Here is a 23,766-nt window from a genome sequence, read left to right on the forward strand (position 1 = left end):
ATTACTGCCTGATTTGCATTTGAAAGAAAATGGCCAATACTCACTGTTACGCTCACAATTGTACATTAGCTCAGACAATAGAACTTGAAATTAATTTGGAATTGTGCCTGGTCTAAAGAGCAGTCAGGCATACAAATATGTCTACTGGTTGATGATTCTTCACAACAACAATACTATAAATGTTAGTGCAGGTAAGAATGGCTACAGGCTAGGAGATGGTTGCTGTGATGGGCTTGATCAGCATTATCCTAATTACACTACTGGTAAAGGGGCAGTCAGAGGAACAGGCATGCAAACTGATAGGGCAAACAGGCTATTTGGAGTTTTCCAAAGATGGGGATCTTATTATAGGAGGAATATTTTCTTTAAATTCATCTCGAGCAATAGATAATTATGGATACCATGCATATCCCGCTCTTTTTTGCAGAAGGTAAAAGATTTTTATTCTGAAAAGCAATTAAATGTCATGCTACTTTTTCAACAGGCAGTCAAAGGCTGAATTATTCTTTATGCTGTGTGTATCCATTTGTATTGGTATTCAAATTGTTTGTATTGAATATTTTTTGGTATTGTTTCAAGGCTGAATCCCAGAGAGTTGCTGTTTGCCCGTGCCGTCATCTTCACTGTGGAGGAGATTAACACAAATTCAGCTCTTCTCGATGGAGTGACCTTGGGCTACAGGCTCTATAACGGCTGTGGGACTGAGAGCCTAGTAAGAGCAGCCCTTGAAGCTGTTACGGAAGGCGAAAGCTGCAGAAAACGAGTGCAGGCATTGATTGGCCATTCATCTTCTGGTGTTAGCAAAGCTATAAACCTTATAGTGGGAGAGCTGGATATTCCTCACGTGAGTTTCCTCACGTGAAATTATATTTATATTTAAATTTAAATCTAATCTTAAAAAACAGTGCACTGTATGTTCAGTCATGTTATGTTTTTTAGAAAGGAGAATGACCAAGTGGACTCTGCATTCCCACTTGGATACATTTTGGGTTTTCTATTTTAATATTGTCTTTATGTGTATGATTCACAATTATTTTATTTAAATATAAATGAAGTGATTAATATATAGGTAATTATTAATTATTACTTTTTATTAAACGTAATTATTAGTATACTTTTTGTTTTATTTACAGATCAGCCATCTTTCAACGTGTGCCTGTTTAAGTGATAAACGTATATATCCAACATTTTTTAGGACTGTTCCCAGTGATCAGTTTCAAATTTCGGCTTTGGTACAGCTCATGAAACATTTTGGCTGGCAGTGGGTAGGAATAATTCACAGTGCTGAGGTATATGCATCTGATGGTGTAGCTGAGTTCATTAAGCAAGGAAAAGCTGAGGGTATCTGTGTGGAATATGTGATTTATTACAAGAGAACAGATACCAAGATAGAACATAAAGTAACAGAGCAACTGAAAGCCTCCACATCAAGCGTAGTCCTGCTATACATGTCATTAACCTACACAAGAGAGTTATTTAAAAACGTAGACGGGAATAAGTTACCTCGTAAACAATGGATAGGTAGTGAAGCTTGGATCTCACAGAGAGATTTGGCTTCCCTTGGAAGTAAGAACGTATTGCATGGGGCAATGGGGTTTGCTCTGCCTCAGTCTATTATTCCAGGTCTTTCAGAGTTTCTTCTGAGCCTGAAACTGAGTGATGAACCAGAGAGTGTTATGATCAAAGCTTTTTGGGAAAGTTTCTTTGACTGCAGCTTCTCTTCATCAAATACCACAAAGCTCTGTAGTGGGGATGAGGATCTCAGAACAATCTCCAGTGCCTACACAAACACAGAATTAAGATCTGTGAGAAATGTGTACACAGCTGTGTACTCGATTGCACATGCTCTTAATGCGTTATTGCAATGTGAAAATGGATTTAATCCCACCACAGGAAAACACTGTGTAAACAAGACTGATGTCCAGCCCAAACAGGTACAGAATGTTCGGATAAATATATAAGTATGGTGTGAAAAGTATGGTCGTATTGTAAATGCAATTTCAATTTGCGTGAATATATATATATATATATACTTCCGTTTTTTTCCAATAACATATTAACATTGAATATTCTCTGCACAGGTACTGGAACACCTGAAGCTGGTGGATTTCACCGTACTGAATGGTCACAAGGTATCTTTTGATGAAAACGGAGACAATGCGGCACAGTATGACCTGTTAAATTGGCAGTACAAGGAGCAAGAATCTGTGAATGTGATAAACATTGGGCACTATGATAGCTCTTTACCTGAAGGACAGAGATTCAGGTTTACACCTAACATAACAATCGTATGGGCCCTTAACAGCACTGAGGTAAAATATAACTAAACTTAAAAAAAACGTTGCAGTGACTTGTTCCTCAGAATGTCTACTAGGGGAATGATTTGATATGTAAAACATACTCATAGTTGCATAACTATTGCCTCTTTTAGCCTCCAAAGTCTGTTTGCCGGGATGCATGTCCTGCGGGAAGTCGCAAGGCCGTTAATAAACAAGCGCCCGTGTGCTGCTTTGATTGCTTTAAATGCCCAGAGGGAGGCATAAGTAATGAAACAGGTAGGATGCGTGACTCTAAAGCTCACTAGGATGATGAGCCTAAATGCTAATGAAATGAGTGCTGTTCATCACTAATTGATTTTCTATTCTTATTGGGTTGGGTATTTACTCTCTTTCAGATTCAACAGAATGCTTTTTGTGCACTGCTGAATTTTGGCCCAATGAGAAAAAGGACAAGTGCATTCCAAAACCGACTGAATTCCTTTCCTTCACAGAAATCATGGGGACTGTATTAACTGCGTTTTGTTGCGTTGGTGTATTTTTGTCGATTTTGATATTCATAATCTTCTTAGTTCATAAAGAAACACCGATTGTCAGGGCCAACAACTCTGAGCTGAGTTTCCTGCTGCTTCTCTCTTTAAAACTGTGTTTCCTGTGTTCTCTGACCTTCATCGGCCGTCCCTCAGACTGGTCTTGTATGCTTCGCCACACAGCTTTTGGGATCACCTTTGTCCTCTGTATCTCTTGTGTTCTGGGGAAAACTATAGTGGTGCTAATGGCCTTCAGGGCTACATTACCCGGTAGTAATGTTATGAAATGGTTTGGTCCAACTCAGCAGAGACTCAGTGTATTGGCTTTCACTCTCATACAGGTTGTAATTTGTATTCTTTGGTTAACAATTAATCCTCCATTTCCAAACAGAAATGTTCAGTCCTTTAAAGATAAAGTAGTTCTAGAATGTGCCTTAGGATCCCCTATAGGTTTCTGGGCTGTGTTAGGGTATATAGGACTCCTGGCTTTGTTATGTTTCATACTGGCTTTTCTGGCCAGAAAGCTGCCAGATAGTTTCAATGAGGCGAAGTTCATCACCTTCAGCATGGTGATATTCTGTGCTGTTTGGATCGCCTTTATCCCTGCTTACGTCAGTTCTCCTGGGAAGTTTACTGTAGCTGTGGAGATATTTGCAATTCTGGCTTCCACGTTTGGCTTGTTAACATGCATTTTTGTACCAAAATGCTACGTTATAATTTTCAAGCCAGAGCAAAATTCTAAAAAGCATATCAAGAGTAAAATGCAAAGCAAAGAAATCTAATGATTGATGTGTATAGGAAATATAAACCTGATTATGTATGCTAGGATTTCAAATTATATATTAAAGATTTATACGGCAAATATTGTTGTCTTTTTAAAATCTATTGATTAAAGGAACAGTTGACATCAACGATGTCAGCTGTTACAAACATTCGTTAGTGTGTTTGTAGATGTCTAGAAGCAGGGGCGGTTCTAGGGGGTGGGGGGGGGGGGGGGGCAGCAGGGGCCAGTGCTCCCGTAAAACTGAGCTTGCACCCCCCAGTCTGTCCGGACAGGGGGGGTCGATTTCTTGCGATGGTGTGGCACTGACGCACAAGGTGGAACTTGCGATATATAATATATCATACTGACTTTATTGCTGTTGGTGATGTATGATACTGAGTGGTTTGATGTCAGTGATGGACACCCAACATTTTGTAATATTGACGATTGCTTTAACCAATGAAACATTTCAAATGTATATATTTGACAATTGCTGTAACTGAAGGAAACACTTAATACTATACTACTGAACTAAATGCTGCAACGGGTTAAGGCAAATTATTGTATATTGTGATTTTGAATGCCGTTACTTAGTACTAAACTAAATATTTTGCGTCCCGGGTTCAATGTGCCCCTCCAACAAAACAATTGGTCTGGGCCCCGTTTCCCGATAACGATGGATCCACGCTCGTACGATGGATCTTGCGATCCATCGTCAATTTCTTTGGAGCGTTTCCCGAAACTCCTCTTAACGTGAACGCGCATTCGCTGCACTCACAACGTCGTAGGATTGTAACTGTCTACTGACACGGTGCTGAAATGGGCTCCGTAGGAGGGGGAGATGCAGGAATGTCGCAGGAAAATTGTGTTAAAAAGGGTTAAAATATATCCCCATCAAGGACAACAGCAGAGTAGCCTACGAAAAAAATAGACTGCAATTATATGAATGCTAAAGACATTAAAACACAATTGATTAGGCTTAAACCGACATATATCAGTCCTAATCCTGAATGCACTGTGCGTTTCACGGCATTTTCCCCCCTTAAATAATTCCTCTTCACACCTGTGAATAACCCGGGAGACGTCCATGATGAGGAATACAACGAAGCCCACCGTCTGGCCTGGTGCATCGTTGAGCGCACGATCGGGAGGTGGAAGTTGCGCTTTAGATGCCTTCACAAGTCAGGCGGAGGGCTCCAGTTTTCTCCGGCCAAGTCATGCGCCGTGATATGTGTGACGGCTATGTTGCACAACATTGCAGCTAAGGCTGGGGTGGCATTGCTTGAACCGGAGGACGTTGAGGACGATGACGATGAGGAAGATCGGTGTGAGGACGGCCTCCCTCATAACTACGCGGCTGGTTTTCATGCGCGTCGAATAGTGATTGAGACTTTTTTTTAACCCCCTCCACCCTCCCTCATGTCACTAAACATTCCCGTCAACGTGACCAATCCCCACCATATCCCAGCCTTTTGCCTGCTCCTTTGCTTGTTTTTTATAATTTCTTTTATTTCTTTATTTTTTATTTTTTTTCATTTATTTTATTTCGTTATTTTTATTTTTTTAAAATTTGTTTAATTTAATTTATTTTTTACATTATTTTATGCTACGTTTTATGAGTAGCCTATGTCAGTCTGCACAAATCCCCCCACTTGCTCTCACACATTTTGAGTGCCCTGCCTGCGCAAACATTTTCTGGACTGTCCCGTTTTATTTTGGCCATTTTAACATCTTTATTAATAAATAAATTAAGAATCTTTATTAATTACCAAACTAAGAACATAAAGGCGCAATGCGTTTTAATAAAACGCATCCAATATACGGAATGTCTGATGGTGACGCTACTGAGGCTATAGCTGACGATGCTCTTAGCGTCCTACGAGTACCTACGAGCACCCCTGGAGTACTCGTTAGCTACGAGCGTTTTCAAGACGTTCGTTCCCTACGATGCTTTCGGGAAACGCGGTGAAAACTCTACGATGCCCTTTCAACGCACTTCACGATCCACTTAGGCTAACGACGCTTTCGGGAAACGGGGCCCTGGTCTGGCCCGGTCTGACCCCCCCATGAAAATTGCTCCAGAACCGCCCCTGTCTAGAAGTCTTCCATGTCCTTTTACAATAAAATACTTGAGTCACGTCTGAAACGTTGTTACTTTTAAATCCGATCAACATATTTTAACAGAAATAATTCTGTACACTGTATTGTAGTCCACACTTGTTGCGTATATCATTTTACAATTAACAAAACGCCTTCTAAAAATGTGTAATATGCAATCCAAAATCAATATTTTTGAAAAATTCAGATTGAAGGTTTTAATTTAAACATTGCTCTGAATCTGTTAAATAACATCGACAAATACTTTGATTGTACGGTAATAATAATATAATAAATAATAAACAAATATTTTTTTTTACTGGCCCTCCCATCGTTTTTAAATCAAATTGTTTTTATTTCTTTTTGATAAATATCAAATTTAAATGTGTAAAACACATTAAAATATTGGCGGCCAATACTCACCGTAACGCCCATAAAAAATATATAATTTTGCCTGGTCTAAAGAGCAGTCAAGCATACAAATATCTCTATTGGATGATGATTCTTCCCAACAACAACAAAGATACTATATAAGTTAGCGAAGGTAAGAATGGCTACAGGCTAGGAGATGGTTTCTGTGATGGGCTTGATCAGCATTATCCTATTTACACTGCTGATAAAGAGCAAGTCAGAGGAACAGGCATGCAGACTGATAGGGCAAACAGGCTATTTGGAGTTTTCCAAAGATGGTGATATTATTATAGGAGGAATATTCTCCCTAAATGCATCTCGAGTAACAGAGAATAATGGCTACCATGCATACCCCACTTCATTTTGCACAAGGTAAGAGATTTATGCTTAATTTTTAGACAGGCGGTCTAAGACTGCATGATTCTTTATGCTGTGTGTGTTAATTTGTGAATGCATCCAAAATCGTTTACATTAAATATTTTTTGCATTGTGTCAAGGCTGAATCCCAGAGAGTTGCTGTTTGCCCGTGCCGTCATCTTCACTGTGGAGGAGATCAACAAAAACCCAACCCTGCTCAATGGAGTGACGCTAGGCTACAGGCTCTATAACGGCTGTGGGAGTCAGAGCCTAGTAAGAGCAGCCCTTGAGGCTGTTACAGAAGGGGAAAGCTGCCGAAAAAGAGTCCAGGCATTGATTGGTCACTCATCTTCTGGTATTAGCAAAGCTATAAACCTTATAGTGGGAGAGCTGGACATTCCTCAAGTGAGTTTCCTTGAAGTTGCAAAATTGCTAAGTAATTTTTATTCGTGCTTTCTATGCTAAAAATGTCTTCAGTTGTATGTTTCACAATTATTTAATTTCAATATGAATATAGTAATTCATGAATAGTTAATCATTTTTTTATAATTAATATAGTCAATAACATTTTATTAAACATAATTATAAGTACACTGTCTGTTTTATTTACAGATCAGCCACCTTTCTACTTGTGCCTGTTTAAGTGATAAACGTATATATCCAACATTTTTTAGGACTGTTCCCAGTGATCAGTTTCAAATTACTGCTTTGGTACAGCTCATGAAACATTTTGGCTGGCAGTGGGTAGGAATAATTAAAAGTGCTGAGGTATATGCATCTGATGGTGTAGCTGAGTTCATTAAGCAAGGAAAAGCTGAGGGTATCTGTGTGGAATATGTGATTTTCTACAGAAGGTCAAATACTAAGATAGAACATAAAGTAATTAAGCAACTGAAAGCCTCTACATCAAGCGTAGTCCTGCTATTCATGTCATTATCCTACACGAGAGAGTTATTTAAAAAAGTAGACGGGAATAAGTTACCTCGTAAACAATGGATAGGTAGTGAAGCTTGGATCTCACAGGTAGATTTGGCTTCCCTTGGAAGTAAGAACATCTTACATGGGGCAATGGGGTTTGCCCTGCCTCAGTCTATTATTCCAGGTCTTCTTGAGTTTATACTGAGCCTGAAACTGAGTGATGAACCAGAGAGTGTTATGATCAAAGCTTTTTGGGAAGGTTTCTTTGACTGCAGCTTCACTCCATCAAATACCACAAAGCTCTGTAGTGGGGATGAGGATCTGAGAACAATCACTAGTGCCTACACAAACACAGAATTAAGATCGGTGAGAAATGTGTACACAGCTGTGTACTCGATTGCACATGCTCTTCATGCGATATTGCAATGTGAAAATGGATTAAATCCCACCACAGGAAAACACTGTGTAAGCAAGACTGATGTCCAGCCCAAACAGGTATAGTATGCTCTGATAAATAACTAAGTATGGTCTTATTGTCCTGCGATTTTTGACGTGCAATTATATTTACACACATTTTGTATATGTTACAATTAGAGAGTTCTCCAATAACATGATAACATTGAATATTCTCTGTGCAGGTTCTGGAACAACTGAAGCTGGTGGATTTTACCGTACTGAATGGTTACAAGGTATCTTTTGATGAAAACGGAGAAAGTGGGGCACAGTATGACTTGTTAAATTGGCAGTACAAAGATGATGACTCTGTGAATGTCATTACAATTGGCCACTATGATAGCTCTTTGCCTGAAGGACAGAGATTCAGGTTTACACAAAACACAACAATCGTATGGGCCCTTCAGAGCACTGAGGTAAAATATATCTGACAACTAAAAGTAAAAAAATCATTTCAGTGACTTCATTCCTCAGAATGTCTACTACTGATATCATTTGATTGTGCAACATACTCATATTTGTATAACTCATGTCTCTGTTAGCCTCCAAAATCTGTTTGCCGCGATGCATGTCCTGTGGGAAGTCGCAAGGCCGTTAATAAACAAGCGCCTGTGTGCTGCTTTGATTGCTTTGAATGCCCAGAGGGAGGCATAAGTAATGAAACAGGTAGGATACGTATTTCTAAAGCTCAATTGCATAATAAGTATGATCGTTTTTGTTTTGTTTTCACAAATTAGCACATATCAGACACATACTCCTAAACATAGCCACACAAAATCACACGAAACAGCAGGGACAATACAACTAAATGTGTCCACAGGAAAGGACAGAAAAGAAAGACAAAAAAAAAAAAAAGAATTATAATAATCCCTACGCTTCCATAGTCTGTGGGTTATCCATTATGCAATTGTGGTTTGTAATTTTATAGTCTCTATATAATTCAGTACTAAGGACCATGTAGATATGAAATCTTGCAGGATACGTATTTCTAAAGCTCACTTGCATAATATGCCTATTTGCTACTGGAATGAGTGCTGATTACCATTAATTGATTTTCTAAACATATTGGTTTGGGTATTTACTCTCTTTCAGATTCAACAGAATGCTTTGTGTGCACTGTTGAATATTGGCCAAATGAAAAAAAGGACAAGTGCATTCCAAAACCAACTGAATTCCTTTCCTTCACAGAAATCATGGGGACTGTATTAACTGTGTTTTGTTGCTTTGGTGTATTTTTGTCCATTTTAATGTTCATAATTTTCTTAGTTCATAAAGAAACACCCATTGTCAGGGCCAACAACTCTGAGCTGAGCTTCCTGCTGCTTCTCTCTTTAAAACTGTGTTTCCTGTGTTCTCTGACCTTCATCGGCCGTCCCTCAGACTGGTCCTGTATGCTTCGCCACACAGCTTTTGGGATCACCTTTGTCCTTTGTATCTCTTGTGTTCTGGGGAAGACTATAGTGGTGTTGATGGCCTTCAGGGCTACACTACCAAGCAGCAATGTTATGAAATGGTTTGGTCCAACTCAGCAGAGACTGAGTGTATTGGCTTTCACTCTCATACAGGTTGTGATTTGTATACTTTGGTTAACAATCAACCCTCCCTATCCGGTTAAGAATATGGAAACCTATATGAATAAGATCATTCTAGAATGTGCCTTAGGATCCGCTATAGGGTTTTGGGCTGTGTTGGGGTACATAGGAGTCCTAGCTATGTTATGTTTCATACTTGCTTTTCTGGCCAGAAAGCTGCCAGATAGTTTCAATGAGGCAAAGTTCATCACCTTCAGCATGGTAATATTCTGTGCAGTTTGGATCACCTTTATCCCTGCTTATGTCAGTTCACCCGGGAAGTTTACTGTAGCTGTGGAGATATTTGCAATTCTGGCTTCCACGTTTGGCTTGTTAATATGCATATTTGTACCAAAATGCTATATTATAATTTTCAAGCCAGAGCAAAATTCCAAAAAGCATATCAAGAGTAAGATGCAAAGCAAAGGAATCTAGTGATTGATTCACATGTTTATAGGAAATATAAACCTGATTATGTTTACCATGATTTCAAATTATATATTAAACATTTATATAACAGATATTGTTGTCTTTTTAAAAAATCTATCGATAAAAGTAACAGTTGACATCAATGAAGTCAGCTGTATGATAAACAAATAACGTATAATAAACAAATAATTATTTTTACTTTCCCTCCCTTTGTTTTCAAACTATATTGTTTTTTATTTATTTTTGATCAATATAATATTTTAATGTGTAACACACATTAAAACATGATATTTATATCTCTGCAAAATAGCAATATAACATTTGTAGAGGTTGGTAGACCATTTATTGAGTTTTGCGGTGATGTAATCAAATGCATCCACCAATGAAATCATATGAACACACACATACAAACACAACTCACACACGCACACACACACAGGATAATAAATCAAAAGAAATTCATAACATGTCAATATATCACTATCAATATATACTGTATAGATATCAATATATATATATATATTTCAACATATATCAATTTATCTATAACATTACGTAGTAGGATTTTAAATAAGGAGCCTAGACATGTGGGTTAGGCTAAAAAGCACACGTATAAATAACTGAAATACTCAAATGTTACATAGATGTAATATTATATGATGATGTACGTATATTTAACAATTATTCATGGAGCCTGAAGTGAATTACTGTTTTAGTATATACTACACGTGAAAGCTCCAAAAATAAATGGAATAACATTTTTTGCCGGGATTTGTTTTTATTAGCGGTCTATTTGTTTTTATTAGCGTGACCAGACCACCGTCACACACACTACCCATTTCGAAGCAATATCCAGAGTTTGAGATCTTAAACATCGGATATTGCCCAATATCCCGAGATAGCGAACCAATCAAATTGTGCCATCTTCGGAGGTTCACGTGTAGAATATACTAAATATATTGATAGATTGATGTATTGACGTGCACTTGCTGTGGAATTCTACTGAATGTATAATCCTCTCACATCTTCCCCTGTCCACGGGAATACTGGTCCAATGAGGGACATGACGAGTGCCTCCTGAATCAAGTACCTGTCCTATCACGAGCCAATGGGAATAGCCTTGACGGTGGTGTCCCTGATCGGGGCTGTTCTGTCTCTGTCCACTGTGTCCATCTTCCTCTACCACAGAGAGACTCCTGTCATAAAGGCCAGTAACTTTGACCTCAGCTGCCTCTTGTTGTTCTCACTCTTTCTTTGCTTCCTCTTCCTCCTCACCTTCATCGGCAGACCCACTGTTTGGACCTGCATGTTGCGACACACGGCCTTCGGGGTAACCTTTGCCCTCTGCATGTCCTGTGTTCTGGGGAAAACCATTGTGGTAGTGATGGCCTTCAAGGCCACGTTGCCTGGCAGTATAGTGTCAGGGAAGTTCGGCCCTGCCCAGCAAAGACTAATCGTTTGCTCATGCACATTGGTTCAGGTCTATGCATTCTGTGGTGGAGATTAAACCCAACTTTTCCAGACATGGTGTTCAGGTATAGCCAGGGCCGGCCCTGGGCATAGGCAGTATAGGCGAATGGGGCGCATCAATCCGCAGGGGGCCCCACATTTATTTATTTTTTTTGCATATTGTATTCATCTAACTTTAACTTCAATGTTTATGTTACTTAGTACCAGTAGTTATGTCGAAATAAATATAAGACAACATAACATAACATGTAAAATAAAAGAGCCCATAGTTTCCGTGTCCCCCGCCCCCCATAGACTCTACCTGAATCGGGAGGTTGGGAGGGACGAGTTACCTTAGTTACCCACTTGATACATCATTCTGACCGGAGAGGAGAAAGCTATCTATTTGCACATCACAATGTAAAAAAAAAACTAAACACTCTGGCACCCAGGGGAGGAAGAGAACAAAAGAAGAGGAGGAAAAACGGGAAAAGACAGAAATACAGTAACTTTAATTTGTTTATCTTTAATGTAGGCCTGGCTGGCTATAGCCAACTGGTCACTTTGTCTGGCCCTTTATATCTTTATTTCTCTGGAGCTAACTGTTCCCTATATGTAAATCCGCTCAATACGTGGCTATTGGTTTATTTTTTTCCCCTATCGAAGCAATATGTGGTTTTATTATTTAGCAAATACAAATAATCCGCAAACAGTTGTCAGGGCATAGCGCGTTGCCAAGCAACGTGTAAACAGCTTAACCGGAGTTAACTATTCATGCAGTGTTTGTTTTAAAAAAAGAAAAGGAATGGCAGCTTTTTACCTAGCTGGTCCGCTGCTCAATCCATCCCACACGCTTCAATGAAAATCAAAACATTTCAGCTATGTACATAGGTCCATAACAGTTTGTAACCCACAGTAAAATGGGGGTATTATCCTTAAATTATCCATACATTGTTGGAGCAGTGTTTAATTTCAAGCTGATTTGGATGATGGTTTGTGGTTTGCATATCTGACATTTCCAATAACTTTCATATCATAATATATTATTGTATTTTTTTAACACTTCAGTTGAGTGCTTGTTTAATCTCTGGTTAGAACCAAACTAGATAAACCATATTTAATTGTATTTACAATAATTTGAATCTGAACTGTTATCTATTATTTTGCTTATGAATGCCTTTAGTAAACATCATGCATTTCGTTGCAGTATTTTGTGCATTCCTTATTGTATGAGTGATTCATTGCTTGTTACTTGTTACTTGTAATACGTTTTGTGCGTTTAATTTTCTATCTAAAATCAAAGAGTCTCAAAGACAAAGCTTTGTAGCTTCTCTGAGTTTATGAACATTGGTAGTCGAATTTACTGTGCGATCCAAAGGGGTAGGGGGCACCAGGAAAAATCTTGCCTAGGGCGCCAAATTGGTCAGGGCCGGCCCTGGGTATAGGAATAAGAAGATAATGCTAGAATGTAACACAGGTTCTGAGATCGCTTACTATGGTGTCTGAGGGTATATAGGAATCCTTGCAGTTCATGCTTAACGGCATTTACTGCGTGATTTGTAAAAATGTGACCCCACCCTTTACAAACAGAAAAAACTCATTGTACGCCCCTAAAAAAAATAGATTTAGCCTGTTCAAAAGAGCAGTCAAGCATACAAATATCTCTATTGGTTGATGATTCTTCCCAACAAAAACAAAGATAATATAAAGGTCAGCCCAGGAGAGAATGGCTAAAGGCTAGGAGATGGTTGCTGTGATGGGCTGGATCAGCATTATCCTAATTACGCTACTGGTAAAGGGCAAGTCAGAGGAACAGGCATGCAAACTGATAGGGCAAGCAGGCTATTTGGAGTTTTCCAAAGATGGTGATCTTATTATAGGAGGAATATTCTCTCTAAATAGATCTCGGGTATTAGATAATAATGGCTACCATGCATATCCCTCTCCATTTTGCACTAGGTAAGAGATTTATGCTGAAAAGTAGTAAAATGCCACGCACATTTTTCCACAGGCAGCCAAAGACTGAATGTTTCTTTATGCTGCATTTATCCATTTGTGTAGGTTTCCGAATTGTTTATATTTAATAATTTTTGCATTGTGTCAAGGCTGAGTCCCAGAGAGTTGCTGTTTGCCCGTGCCGTCATCTTCACTGTGGCGGAGATCAACAATAATTCAGCTCTTCTCAATGGGGTGACCCTGGGCTACAGGCTTTATAACGGCTGTGGGACTCAGAGCCTACTAAGTGCAGCCCTTGAAGCTATCACAGAAGGCGAAAGCTGCCGAAAAAGAGTCCAGGCATTGATTGGCCATTCATCTTCTGGTATTAGCAAAGCTATAAACCTTTTAGTGGGAGAGCTGGATATTCCTCAAGTGAGTTTCCTTGAAGTATCATAATTGCAAAGTACTTTTTTATAGGTTATCTATGTTCAAATCATCTTCAGTTGTATATTGAACAACTATTTCATTTAAATATAAATTTAGCAATTCATGATTAGTTGACATTTTTTTTAATTGAAATAATCAATAACATTTTATTAATCGTGATTATAAGTATACTGTTTGCTTTGTTTACAGATCAGCCACCTTTCAACGTGTGCCTGTTTAAGTGATAGACGTATATATCCAACATTTTTTAGGACTGTTCCCAGTGATCAGTTTCAAATTTCGGCTTTGGTACAGCTCATGAAACATTTTGGCTGGCAGTGGTTAGGAATAATTCACAGTGATGAGGTATATTCATCTGATGGTGTAGCTGAGTTCATTAAGCAAGGAAAAGCTGAGGGTATCTGTGTGGAATATGTAATTTTCTACAATAGGTTTAATACCGAGATAGAACATATTGTTACAGAGCAACTGAAATCCTCCACATCAAGCGTAGTCCTGCTATTCATGTCATTATCCCACACGAGGCAGTTATTTAAAAAAGTAGACGGGAATAAGTTGCCTCGTAAACAATGGATTGGTAGTGAAGATTGGATCTCACAGGTAGAATTGGCTTCCCTTGGAAGTAAGAACGTCTTACATGGGGCAATGGGGTTTGCTCTGCCTCAGTCTATTATTCCAGGTCTTGTTGAGTTTATACTGAGCTTGAAACCGAGTGATGAACCAGAGAGTGTTATGATCAAAGCTTTTTGGGAAAGTTTCTTTGAGTGTAGCTTCTCTCCATCAAATAGCAGAAAGCTCTGTACTGGGGATGAGGATCTGAGAACAATAACTAGTGCCTACACAAACCGAGAAGTAAGATCTGTGAGAAATGTGTACACAGCTGTGTACTCGATTGCACATGCTCTTAATTCGTTATTGCAATGTGAAAATGGATTGAATCCCACCACAGGAAAACACTGTGTAAACAAGACTGATGTCCAGCCCAAACAGGTACAACGTATTCCGATAAATAACTAAGTATGGTCTTATTTTCTTGCTATTTTGGACGTATATTTTTTTTTACACGCATTATATATATGTTACAATAAGAGTGTTTTACAATAACATAATAACATTGAATATACTCTGTGCAGGTACTGGAACACCTGAAGCTGGTGGATTTCACCGTACTGAATGGTCACAAGGTATCTTTTGATGAAAACGGAGACAGTGTGGCTCAGTATGACCTGTTAAATTGGCAGTACAAAGAAGATGATTCTGTCTCTGTGAACGTCATAAAAATTGGGCATTATGATAGCTCTTTTCCTGAAGGACACAGATTTAGGTTTACACCTAATGCAACAATCGTATGGGCCTTTAACAGCACTGAGGTGAAATATAACTTAAAAAAAACATTTAATTGACTTCAGTCTAGTTCCATTTCGACTAGTGATTTGATTTGTTCAACTAACTCATAGTTGTGTAACTCATGGCTCTGTTAGCCTCCAAAGTCTGTTTGCCAGGATGCATGCCCTGCCGGAAGTCGCAAGGCCACTAACAAGCGAGCACCCGTGTGCTGCTTTGATTGCTTTGAATGCCCGGAGGGAGGCATAAGTAATGAGACAGGTAGGGTGCTATTTCTAAAGCTCACTTGCATAATAAGCCTAAATGTTACAGAGATAAGTGCTGTTACCATTGATACATTTTCTAAACATATTGAGTTTGGTATTAACTCTCTTTCAGATTCATCAGACTGCTTTTTGTGTACTGTTGAATTCTGGCCAAATGAAAAAAAGGACAAGTGCATTCAAAAACCAACTGAATTCCTTTCCTTCACAGAAATCATGGGGATTGTATTATCTGCGTTTTGTTGCTTTGGTGTATTTTTGTCAATTTTAATATTCATAATTTTCTTAGTTCATAAAGAGACACCTATTGTCAGGGCCAACAACTCTGAGCTGAGTTTCCTGCTGCTTCTCTCTTTAAAACTGTGTTTCCTGTGTTCTCTGACCTTCATCGTCCGTCCCTCAGACTGGTCCTGTATGCTTCGCCACACAGCGTTTGGGATCACCTTTGTCCTCTGTATCTCTTGTGTTCTGGGGAAAACGATAGTGGTGTTGATGGCCTTCAGGGCTACACTACCCAGCAGTAATGTTATGAAATGGTTTGGTCCAACTCAGCAGAGACTCAGCGTATTGGCTTTCACTCTCATACAGGTTGTGATATGTTTGCTTTGGTTAACAATCAACCCTCCCTATCCCTTTAAGAATATGGAAACCTTTATGGATAAGATCCTTCTAGAATGTGCCTTAGGATCCGCTATAGGGTTTTGGGCTGTGTTGGGGTACATAGGAGTCCTAGCTATGTTATGTTTCATACTGGCTTTTCTAGCCAGAAGGCTGCCTGATAGTTTCAATGAGGCGAAGTTCATCACCTTCAGCATGGTGATATTCTGTGCAGTTTGGATCACATTTATTCCTGCTTACGTCAGTTCTCCTGGGAAGTTTACTGTGGCTGTGGAGATATTTGCAATTCTGGCTTCCACCTTTGGCTTGTTAATATGCATATTTGTACCAAAATGCTATATCATTATTTTCAAGCCAGAACAAAATTCAAAAAAGCATATCAAGAGTAAGATGCAAAGCAAAGGAATCTAATGATTGATTCACATGTGTATAGGAAATATAAACCTGATTTTTTATGCTATGATTTCAAATGATATATTCAACATTTATATTAATGATAATGTTGATTAGAGGAGCAGGTGACATCATTGATGTCACCTTCAAGCATTAGTTAGTGTATTTGTAGAGGTCGAGAAGAGGTCTAGAAGCCATATCATTTCACAATCAAATACTTGAGAGCCAAGTCTGTGATGTTGTTACTTTAGTATCCTATATAAATGTACAGCAATATAATTCAGAACACTGCATTGTAATGCACACTTTTGACATGTACAATTCAACATTAAACCACTACGCCTTACACAAATGTGTAATATTATTATTATTATTATTATTATTATTATTATTATTATTATACCTGGTTAAATAAAGGTTATTGATTGATTGATTTCTCTGAATCTGTTAAACATAAATGTATATTTATAAACCATTGTAATTTATGAATTCCATACTATTGTCACAAAAATCTCAAATTTCTTGAATTAGTGTGGTTGCAACAGAAGACATACTATTGCTTTCATGTTACTTATACATTGGTATTCACAGTGTTTCTTTGGATACCTTTTGTCATTCTACGAATTATGTATCATTAGGTATTCTAGAGTATCTGAGTTCATAATATCCATCTGGATAGATTTAGCTGTTCAACAACCTCATACCCCGAGAACCAGACGTATATGCCCAGTCACACCACCATGCTGTCATACGGACTGCGGGAGTATAGTCCCCATTTCCGGAGAAGAGTCAGCAGCCGGTGAAACTGTCTGCTTCATCTGGGAGAAGAACACATATCCATCCAGAACTTTATCAAAAAAGGGGATACCCAGCCAATCCCCCAGCGGCCTAGACGATTGCCCAATTCAATTAAATTCAATTTTATTTGTATAGATGTACAAAGGCTAAAAAAAATCAATGAATCAACTGATAAGTTCTAAATGCTTCTAAGCAGTAAATGCTTTCGAGCATTTAGGGTGTGATTTGTAGGAAGTAAAAGCCTACATTTTTTTCAATTGTGCCTGTTGAAAAGAGCAGTCAAGCATACTGATATCTTTATTGGTCTATTCTTCCCAACAACAACAAAGATACTATAAAGGTTAGCGCAGGTAAGAATGTCTACAAGCTAGGAGATGGTTGCTGTGATGGGCTGGATCAGCATTATCCTAATTACACTACTGGTAAAGGGCAAGTCAGAGGAGCAGTCATGCAAACTAATAGGGCAAACAGGCTTTTTGGAGTTTTCAAAAGATGGTGATCTTATTATAGGAGGGTTGTTCTCTCTAGATTCAACTCAAGTAACAGAGAATTATGGCTACCATGCATATCCTTCGATATTTTGTACTGGGTAAGATATGTATGCCAAAAATGTGTAAAATGTCTACTTTTCTACTTTTTCAAAAAGAAGTCATAGACTGAACAATGCTTTAGGCTATATGTATCCATTTGTGTATGTATCCAATAGTTGTTATTCAATATTAATTGCATTTTTCCAAGTCTAAATCCAAGGGAGTTGCTGTTTGCCCGTGCTGCCATCTTCACTGTGGAGGAAATCAACAAAAACCCATCCCTGCTCAATGGAGTGACCTTGGGCTACAGGATCTATAACGGCTGTTGGGGTGACAGCCCAATGAGAGCAGCCATAGAGGCTGTAACATCAGGGGAAAGCTGCAGTAAAAGAGTCCAGGCACTGATTGGCCATTCCTCTTCTGGTGTTAGCAAAGATATAAACCTTATAGTTGGAGTGCTAGATATCCCTCTAGTGAGACATTTTGACTATTTTGAAGTTTTTGATGTTTTGTTTCATTACTGTCTTAATGTGGTAATGTGTATGAATAACACTTGATTTCACTTTTCTTTTATTACAGATCAGCCACCTATCAACGTGCGCCTGTTTAAGTGATAAACGTTTATATCCAACATTTTTTAGGACTGTACCAAGTGATGAATTTCAAATATCCGCTTTGGTACAGCTCATGAAACATTTTGGCTGGCAGTGGGTAGGAATAATTCACAGTGCTGGGGTATATGCATCTGATGGTGCAGCTGAGTTCATTAAGCAAGGAAAGGCAGAGGGCATTTGTGTAGAATATGTTATTAGCTTTGAATTGTATGATACCAAGATAGAACATAAAGTAAAAGAGAAACTCAAAGCCTCCACATCAAGTGTAGTCCTTCTATACATGTCATTAACCTACATGAGAGATTTTTTAAAAATGGTTAATGGGAACAATTTACCTCGTAAACAATGGATTGGTAGTGAAGCTTGGATCTCACAGGTAGACTTGGCTTCCCTTGGGAGTAAGAACGTCTTACATGGGGCAATGGGGTTTGCCCTGTCTCGGTCTATTATTCCAGGTCTTGCAGAATTTCTACTGAGCTTGAAAGTGAGTGATGAACCAGAGAGTGTTATGATCAAAGCTTTTTGGGAAAGTTTCTTTGACTGCAGCTTCTCTCCATCAAATAACACAAAGCTCTGTACTGGGGATGAGGATCTGAGAACAATCACTAGTGCCTACACAAACACAGAATTAAGATCTGTGAGAAATGTGTACACAGCAGTGTACTCGATTGCACATGCTCTTAATGCGTTATTGCGATGTGAAAATGGATTAAATCCCACCACAGGAAAACACTGTGTAAACAAGACCGATATCCAGCCCAAACAGGTACAGTATGTTCATATATATATATGTATGGTGTACTTAAGTACGGACTAATTTATTTGCTAATTTGGAAATGTTATTGCAGGCTATATATATATATATTTTAAAATGTCAGTGTTTTCAAACAACATAATAACATTGAATATTCTCTGTGCAGGTACTGGAACAGCTGAAGCTAGTGGATTTCACCGTACTGAATGGTTACAGGGTATCTTTTGATGAAAACGGAGACACTGCGGCAAAGTATGACCTGTTAAATTGGCAGTACAAGGAGGATGACTCTATGAATGTCATTAACATTGGGCATTATGATAACTCTTTACCTGAAGGACAAAGATTCAGCTTAACACCTAACACAGCAATTATATGGGCCCTTAACAGCACAGAGGTAAAATATAACCGAACAAAAAACATTTAAGTGACTAGTGGTATGATTTTATTTTTGCAACTTACATTACGTTTTTATTATTTACTCATGTCTCTGTTAGCCTCCAAAGTCTGTTTGCCGGGATGCATGCCCTGCCGGAAGTCGCAAGGCCGTTAATAAACATGCACCCGTGTGCTGCTTTGATTGCTTTGAATGCCCAGAGGGAGGCATAAGTAATAAGACAGGTAGGATACGTATTCCTAAAGCTCACTTGCATTATAAGCCTAAATGTTACTGAAATGAGTGCTGTGCTCTCTTTCAGATTCATCAGACTGCTTTTTGTGTACTGTTGAATTTTGGCCAAATGACAAAAAGGACAAGTGCATTCAAAAACCAACTGAATTCCTTTCCTTTACCGAAATCTTGGGGACTGTATTAACTGTGTTTTGCTGCTTGGGTGTATTTTTGTCCATTTTAATATTCATAATTTTCTTGGTTCATAGAGAAACACCGATTGTCAGGGCCAACAACTCAGAGCTGAGTTTCCTGCTGCTTCTCTCTTTAAAACTGTGTTTCCTGTGTTCTCTGACCTTCATCGGCCGTCCCTCAGACTGGTCCTGTATGCTTCGCCACACAGCTTTTGGGATCACCTTTGTCCTTTGTATCTCTTGTATTCTGGGGAAAACGATAGTGGTGTTGATGGCCTTCAGGGCTACACTACCTAGCAGTAATGCTATGAAATGGTTTGGTCCAACTCAGCAGAGACTCAGTGTATTGGCTTTCACTCTCATACAGGTTGTTATTTGTATTATTTGGTTAAAAATCAACCCTCCATTTCCAAATAGAAATTTTCAGTCCTTTAAAGATAGAATAGTCTTAGAATGTGCCTTAGGATCCCCTATAGGGTTTTCGGCTGTGTTGGGGTACATAGGAGTCCTAGCTATGTTATGTTTTATACTGGCTTTTCTGGCCAGAAGGCTGCCTGATAGTTTCAATGAGGCCAAATTCATCACCTTCAGCATGGTGATATTCTGTGCTGTTTGGATCGCCTTTATCCCTGCTTATGTCAGTTCTCCTGGGAAGTCAACTGTAGCTGTGGAAATATTTGCAATTCTTGCTTCCACCTTTGGCTTGTTATTATGCATATTTGTACCAAAATGCTTTATTATTATTTTCAAGCCAGAACAAAATTCAAAAAAGCATATCAAGAGTAAGATGCAAAGCAAAGGTGTCTAAATGTTGGATTCAAATGTGTATAGGAAATATAAACTGATTATGTATACTTCGATTTCAAATGATATATTAAACATTTATATGACAGATAATGTGTTATTTTTTAAATATATAGACTGAAGGAACAGGTGGCATCAGTCATCACCTTCAAACATTAGTTAGTTTGTAGAGGTCTAGAAGTCTTCCATGTAATTCCCTAATCAAAATGTCTGAAAAATTGTCTCTCTATTATCCTTCATATAACTTGCCTTGCTCTCCTTGTCCAACGCTAAAACACAAAGCCCAGGGGCGGTTCCGGGCACAATTTTTCATGACACGTGGGGGGCGCCACGAGCAGTTAAAAATCATCGGCTCCGCGAAGCGATTTGCTATGATGTATCAAGATTCAAGATTCAAGATGCTTTATTTATCCCCAGAGAAATTACTGTGCAATCATATATCATAACATCATATCAATCATATATCATATATCATGTATCATAACATTGTGTTGGGAATCGGCATATTGGCGCCCCCTCTGGCTGCAGGCGCACCTGATCGTGGAGAAGACGTATAGACGCACTGAAACCCGCACTGAAGTATGTAGGGCAACAGGACAAACTCCCTCCCCCCGCTCTGAAGGAGTCTGGCCTGGGGCATAACTGGACGCTGAACCGCCACTGAGTAAGCTGCTCTGGTTGCTGGACCGCTGACACCCAGTCCCGCTCCCGTTGAGTACAATGTCACCCTCTTCTTCCAGCCGCAGCTGCTCAGGGTCCAACCCGGTATCACGCCAAGGCGTAAAATAGATACGTTTGTCCACATCGCAAGGCGTGTTCAGGGTGCGTCACCCTGAACACACTTTCTTCTCCATTCGAAATGAATGGGGGAATAGCACCAACAGGGGGCGATACGATCTCCTAGCATTTTGTCGAAATTGTTACGTAGCCTATATTAATCGTTATTATCTGAATGGGAAATGCAATATTTTAGGACAGATACACCATTAAACGTGTTTCTAATGACATTTCTAGCGAGAAATGTACATTTTCCTTCCATAATCTTCAGTCAGTGAATGATCTTTATTAATCTTTGTTATCTGAATGGGAAATGCAATATTTAGGACCGATTCACCGTTAAACGTGTTTCTAATAACATTTCTAGCGAGAAATATACTTTCTACTTGCATAATCTTCAGTCAGTGATTGTGTCTGATGTTTAGTTTTATAGTTATTAGGAAAATGTAATCGGCTCGCTCGCATGTTTCAACGACGTCAGGTTGCTAGGGACGCTGCTTTCGCTAAACTAGCAGCTCACGTGTTTCCTGCGTTTGTGTTATTAAACCGTTACTTTATGTAACTTTTAATGATATCATCTTGTTAGAAACACGTTTATCTGAGAGCCAACCCAGTCGCCAAAAGCATACGTTGACAGTGTACGTTTTCGTTAACACTGGATTACGTCGCATTTCAACATAAAATAGCACACACACACGCGCACACACACACACACACACACACACACACACACACACACACACACACACACACACACGCACACACGCACACACACACACACACACACACACACACACACACACACACACACACACACACACACACACACACACACACAATGCATTTCGCTGCTAAAACAACAACAAAAAATATTCCCTCAAATATTATTACTTTCAAAACATTGGCCAAAATGGAATATCTTTTTTTATTTGGGCTGCTTCTAGGACATTTTTGGTGGATTTTGAACGGTATGTGGGCAGGATGTTTTTTGCAGGCAGGACCTGGCAACCCTGCGCCTTTTGCCCAAGGTGCTGAAATGCTCCGGAACAGATCTGGATCCACCATGGCCAAAATAATTGTATGCCCCCCCCAGCCAGTTTCCTGCCATAATTCAAACCTGAAAAAAAAAGTTTCAAAGGCTTATAAGTCTGGGTTTGAAAACTCAACACCTTGTAAAAAAGGTTTTGCAACACAGAAAAAAGAGATTATAACCTGAAAAAAATTCAAAAGAAATTCAAACATCTGTAAACACGATTGGTCAAGTGACTGGATGCAGCCCTGTTGAACGAAATAGAATACCACCCTACACACTCAGGAGATTAATGATTTTTAAATGATTATGACCATGAAGCCTTTATTTGTATGGGTTTACATTTCGTTCTGTGTAGCATGGTTATTTTTATTTATTTATTTATTTTCAGTTTTTGAGGAGGTGCTTCAAAGATGCAAATTTTTCTGCAATAATCCAAAATCCAATGGAAAAACCTGTTGGCTTTTTGTCAAGGGAAACCCAGGTCGACGCTCACTTCCGGGTTGGCCAACATACGTCATCCCTCCACCACTCTATACTGTAAAAACACATGTTCAAGTTCAATGATAATGCATGAATTTATTCTTTATTCTGCCATAGTATTTATTCAAGGGGGGGGGGGGGGGGGGGGCATACAATTATTTTGGCCATGGTGGATCCAGATCTGTTCCGGAGCATTTCAGCACCTCGGGCAACAGCGCAGGGTTGCCAGGTCATGCCTGCAAAAAACGTCCTGCCCACATACCGTTCAAATTCCACCCAAAATGTCCCAGAAGTAGCCCAAATAAAAAAAGATATTCCATTTTGGCCAATGTTTTGAAAGTAATAATATTTGAGGGAATATTTTTTGTTGTTGTTTTAGCAGCGAAATGCATTGTGTGTGTGTGTGTGTGTGTGTGTGTGTGTGTGTGTGTGTGTGTGTGTGTGTGTGTGTGTGTGTGTGTGTGTGTGTGTGTGTGTGTGTGTGTGTGTGTGTGTGTGCTTAACACGCTATTTTATGTTGAAATGCGACGTAATCCAGTGTTCACGAAAACGTACAATGTCAACGTATGCTTTTGGCGACTGGGTTGGCTCTCAGATAAACGTGTTTCTAACAAGATGATTTCATTAAAAGTTACATAAAGTAACGGTTTAATAACACAAACGCAGGAAACACGTGAGCTGCTAGTTTAGCGAAAGCAGCGTCCCTAGCAACCTGACGTCATTGAAACATGCGAGCGAGCCGATGAAGTCTTCCTGATAACTATAAAAGTAAAGATCAGACACAATCGCTGATTGAAGATTATGCAAGTAAAAAGTATATTTCTCGCTAGAAATGTTATTAGAATCACGTTTAACGGTGAATCGGTCCTAAAATATTGCATTTCCCATTCAGATAATAAAGATTAATAAACATCA

General features: G+C 39.0%; 6 protein-coding genes across 6 annotated transcripts; all 6 read left to right on the forward strand.

The window, feature by feature from the left end:
• The first annotated feature begins 218 nt into the window (after positions 1 to 218).
• On the forward strand, positions 219 to 3,668 carry LOC132474633 (extracellular calcium-sensing receptor-like). The gene is made up of 6 exons (XM_060075428.1): positions 219 to 430; positions 580 to 844; positions 1,134 to 1,934; positions 2,082 to 2,312; positions 2,432 to 2,555; positions 2,675 to 3,668. The coding sequence occupies exons 1-6, from the start codon at positions 228 to 230 to the stop codon at positions 3,586 to 3,588; spliced, it is 2,538 nt and encodes an 845-aa protein (XP_059931411.1). The 5' UTR covers positions 219 to 227; the 3' UTR covers positions 3,589 to 3,668.
• A 2,432-nt stretch (positions 3,669 to 6,100) lies between these two features.
• On the forward strand, positions 6,101 to 8,458 carry LOC132475214 (extracellular calcium-sensing receptor-like). Its single transcript, XM_060076218.1, has 4 exons — positions 6,101 to 6,449; positions 6,575 to 6,839; positions 7,047 to 7,847; positions 7,991 to 8,458. The coding sequence occupies exons 1-4, from the start codon at positions 6,235 to 6,237 to the stop codon at positions 8,234 to 8,236; spliced, it is 1,527 nt and encodes a 508-aa protein (XP_059932201.1). The 5' UTR covers positions 6,101 to 6,234; the 3' UTR covers positions 8,237 to 8,458.
• Positions 8,459 to 10,913: 2,455 nt separating this feature from the next.
• On the forward strand, positions 10,914 to 14,712 carry LOC132475052 (extracellular calcium-sensing receptor-like). The gene is made up of 3 exons (XM_060076018.1): positions 10,914 to 11,224; positions 13,360 to 13,444; positions 13,829 to 14,712. The coding sequence occupies exons 1-3, from the start codon at positions 10,914 to 10,916 to the stop codon at positions 14,654 to 14,656; spliced, it is 1,224 nt and encodes a 407-aa protein (XP_059932001.1). The 3' UTR covers positions 14,657 to 14,712.
• A 121-nt stretch (positions 14,713 to 14,833) lies between these two features.
• Positions 14,834 to 16,308, forward strand: LOC132475086 (extracellular calcium-sensing receptor-like). Its single transcript, XM_060076060.1, has 2 exons — positions 14,834 to 14,848; positions 15,142 to 16,308. The coding sequence occupies exons 1-2, from the start codon at positions 14,834 to 14,836 to the stop codon at positions 16,273 to 16,275; spliced, it is 1,149 nt and encodes a 382-aa protein (XP_059932043.1). The 3' UTR covers positions 16,276 to 16,308.
• A 671-nt stretch (positions 16,309 to 16,979) lies between these two features.
• Positions 16,980 to 19,375, forward strand: LOC132475088 (vomeronasal type-2 receptor 1-like). The gene is made up of 2 exons (XM_060076064.1): positions 16,980 to 17,045; positions 18,165 to 19,375. The coding sequence occupies exons 1-2, from the start codon at positions 16,980 to 16,982 to the stop codon at positions 19,014 to 19,016; spliced, it is 918 nt and encodes a 305-aa protein (XP_059932047.1). The 3' UTR covers positions 19,017 to 19,375.
• On the forward strand, positions 19,181 to 20,565 carry LOC132475089 (extracellular calcium-sensing receptor-like). Its single transcript, XM_060076065.1, has 2 exons — positions 19,181 to 19,205; positions 19,634 to 20,565. Exons 1-2 carry the CDS (start codon positions 19,181 to 19,183, stop codon positions 20,563 to 20,565), a joined length of 957 nt encoding a protein of 318 aa, XP_059932048.1.
• Positions 20,566 to 23,766: the final 3,201 nt, after the last annotated feature.

The sequence above is a fragment of the Gadus macrocephalus genome, chromosome 16 (genome assembly GCF_031168955.1).
Source record: "Gadus macrocephalus chromosome 16, ASM3116895v1".
Classification (NCBI taxonomy): Eukaryota; Metazoa; Chordata; class Actinopteri; order Gadiformes; family Gadidae; genus Gadus; species Gadus macrocephalus.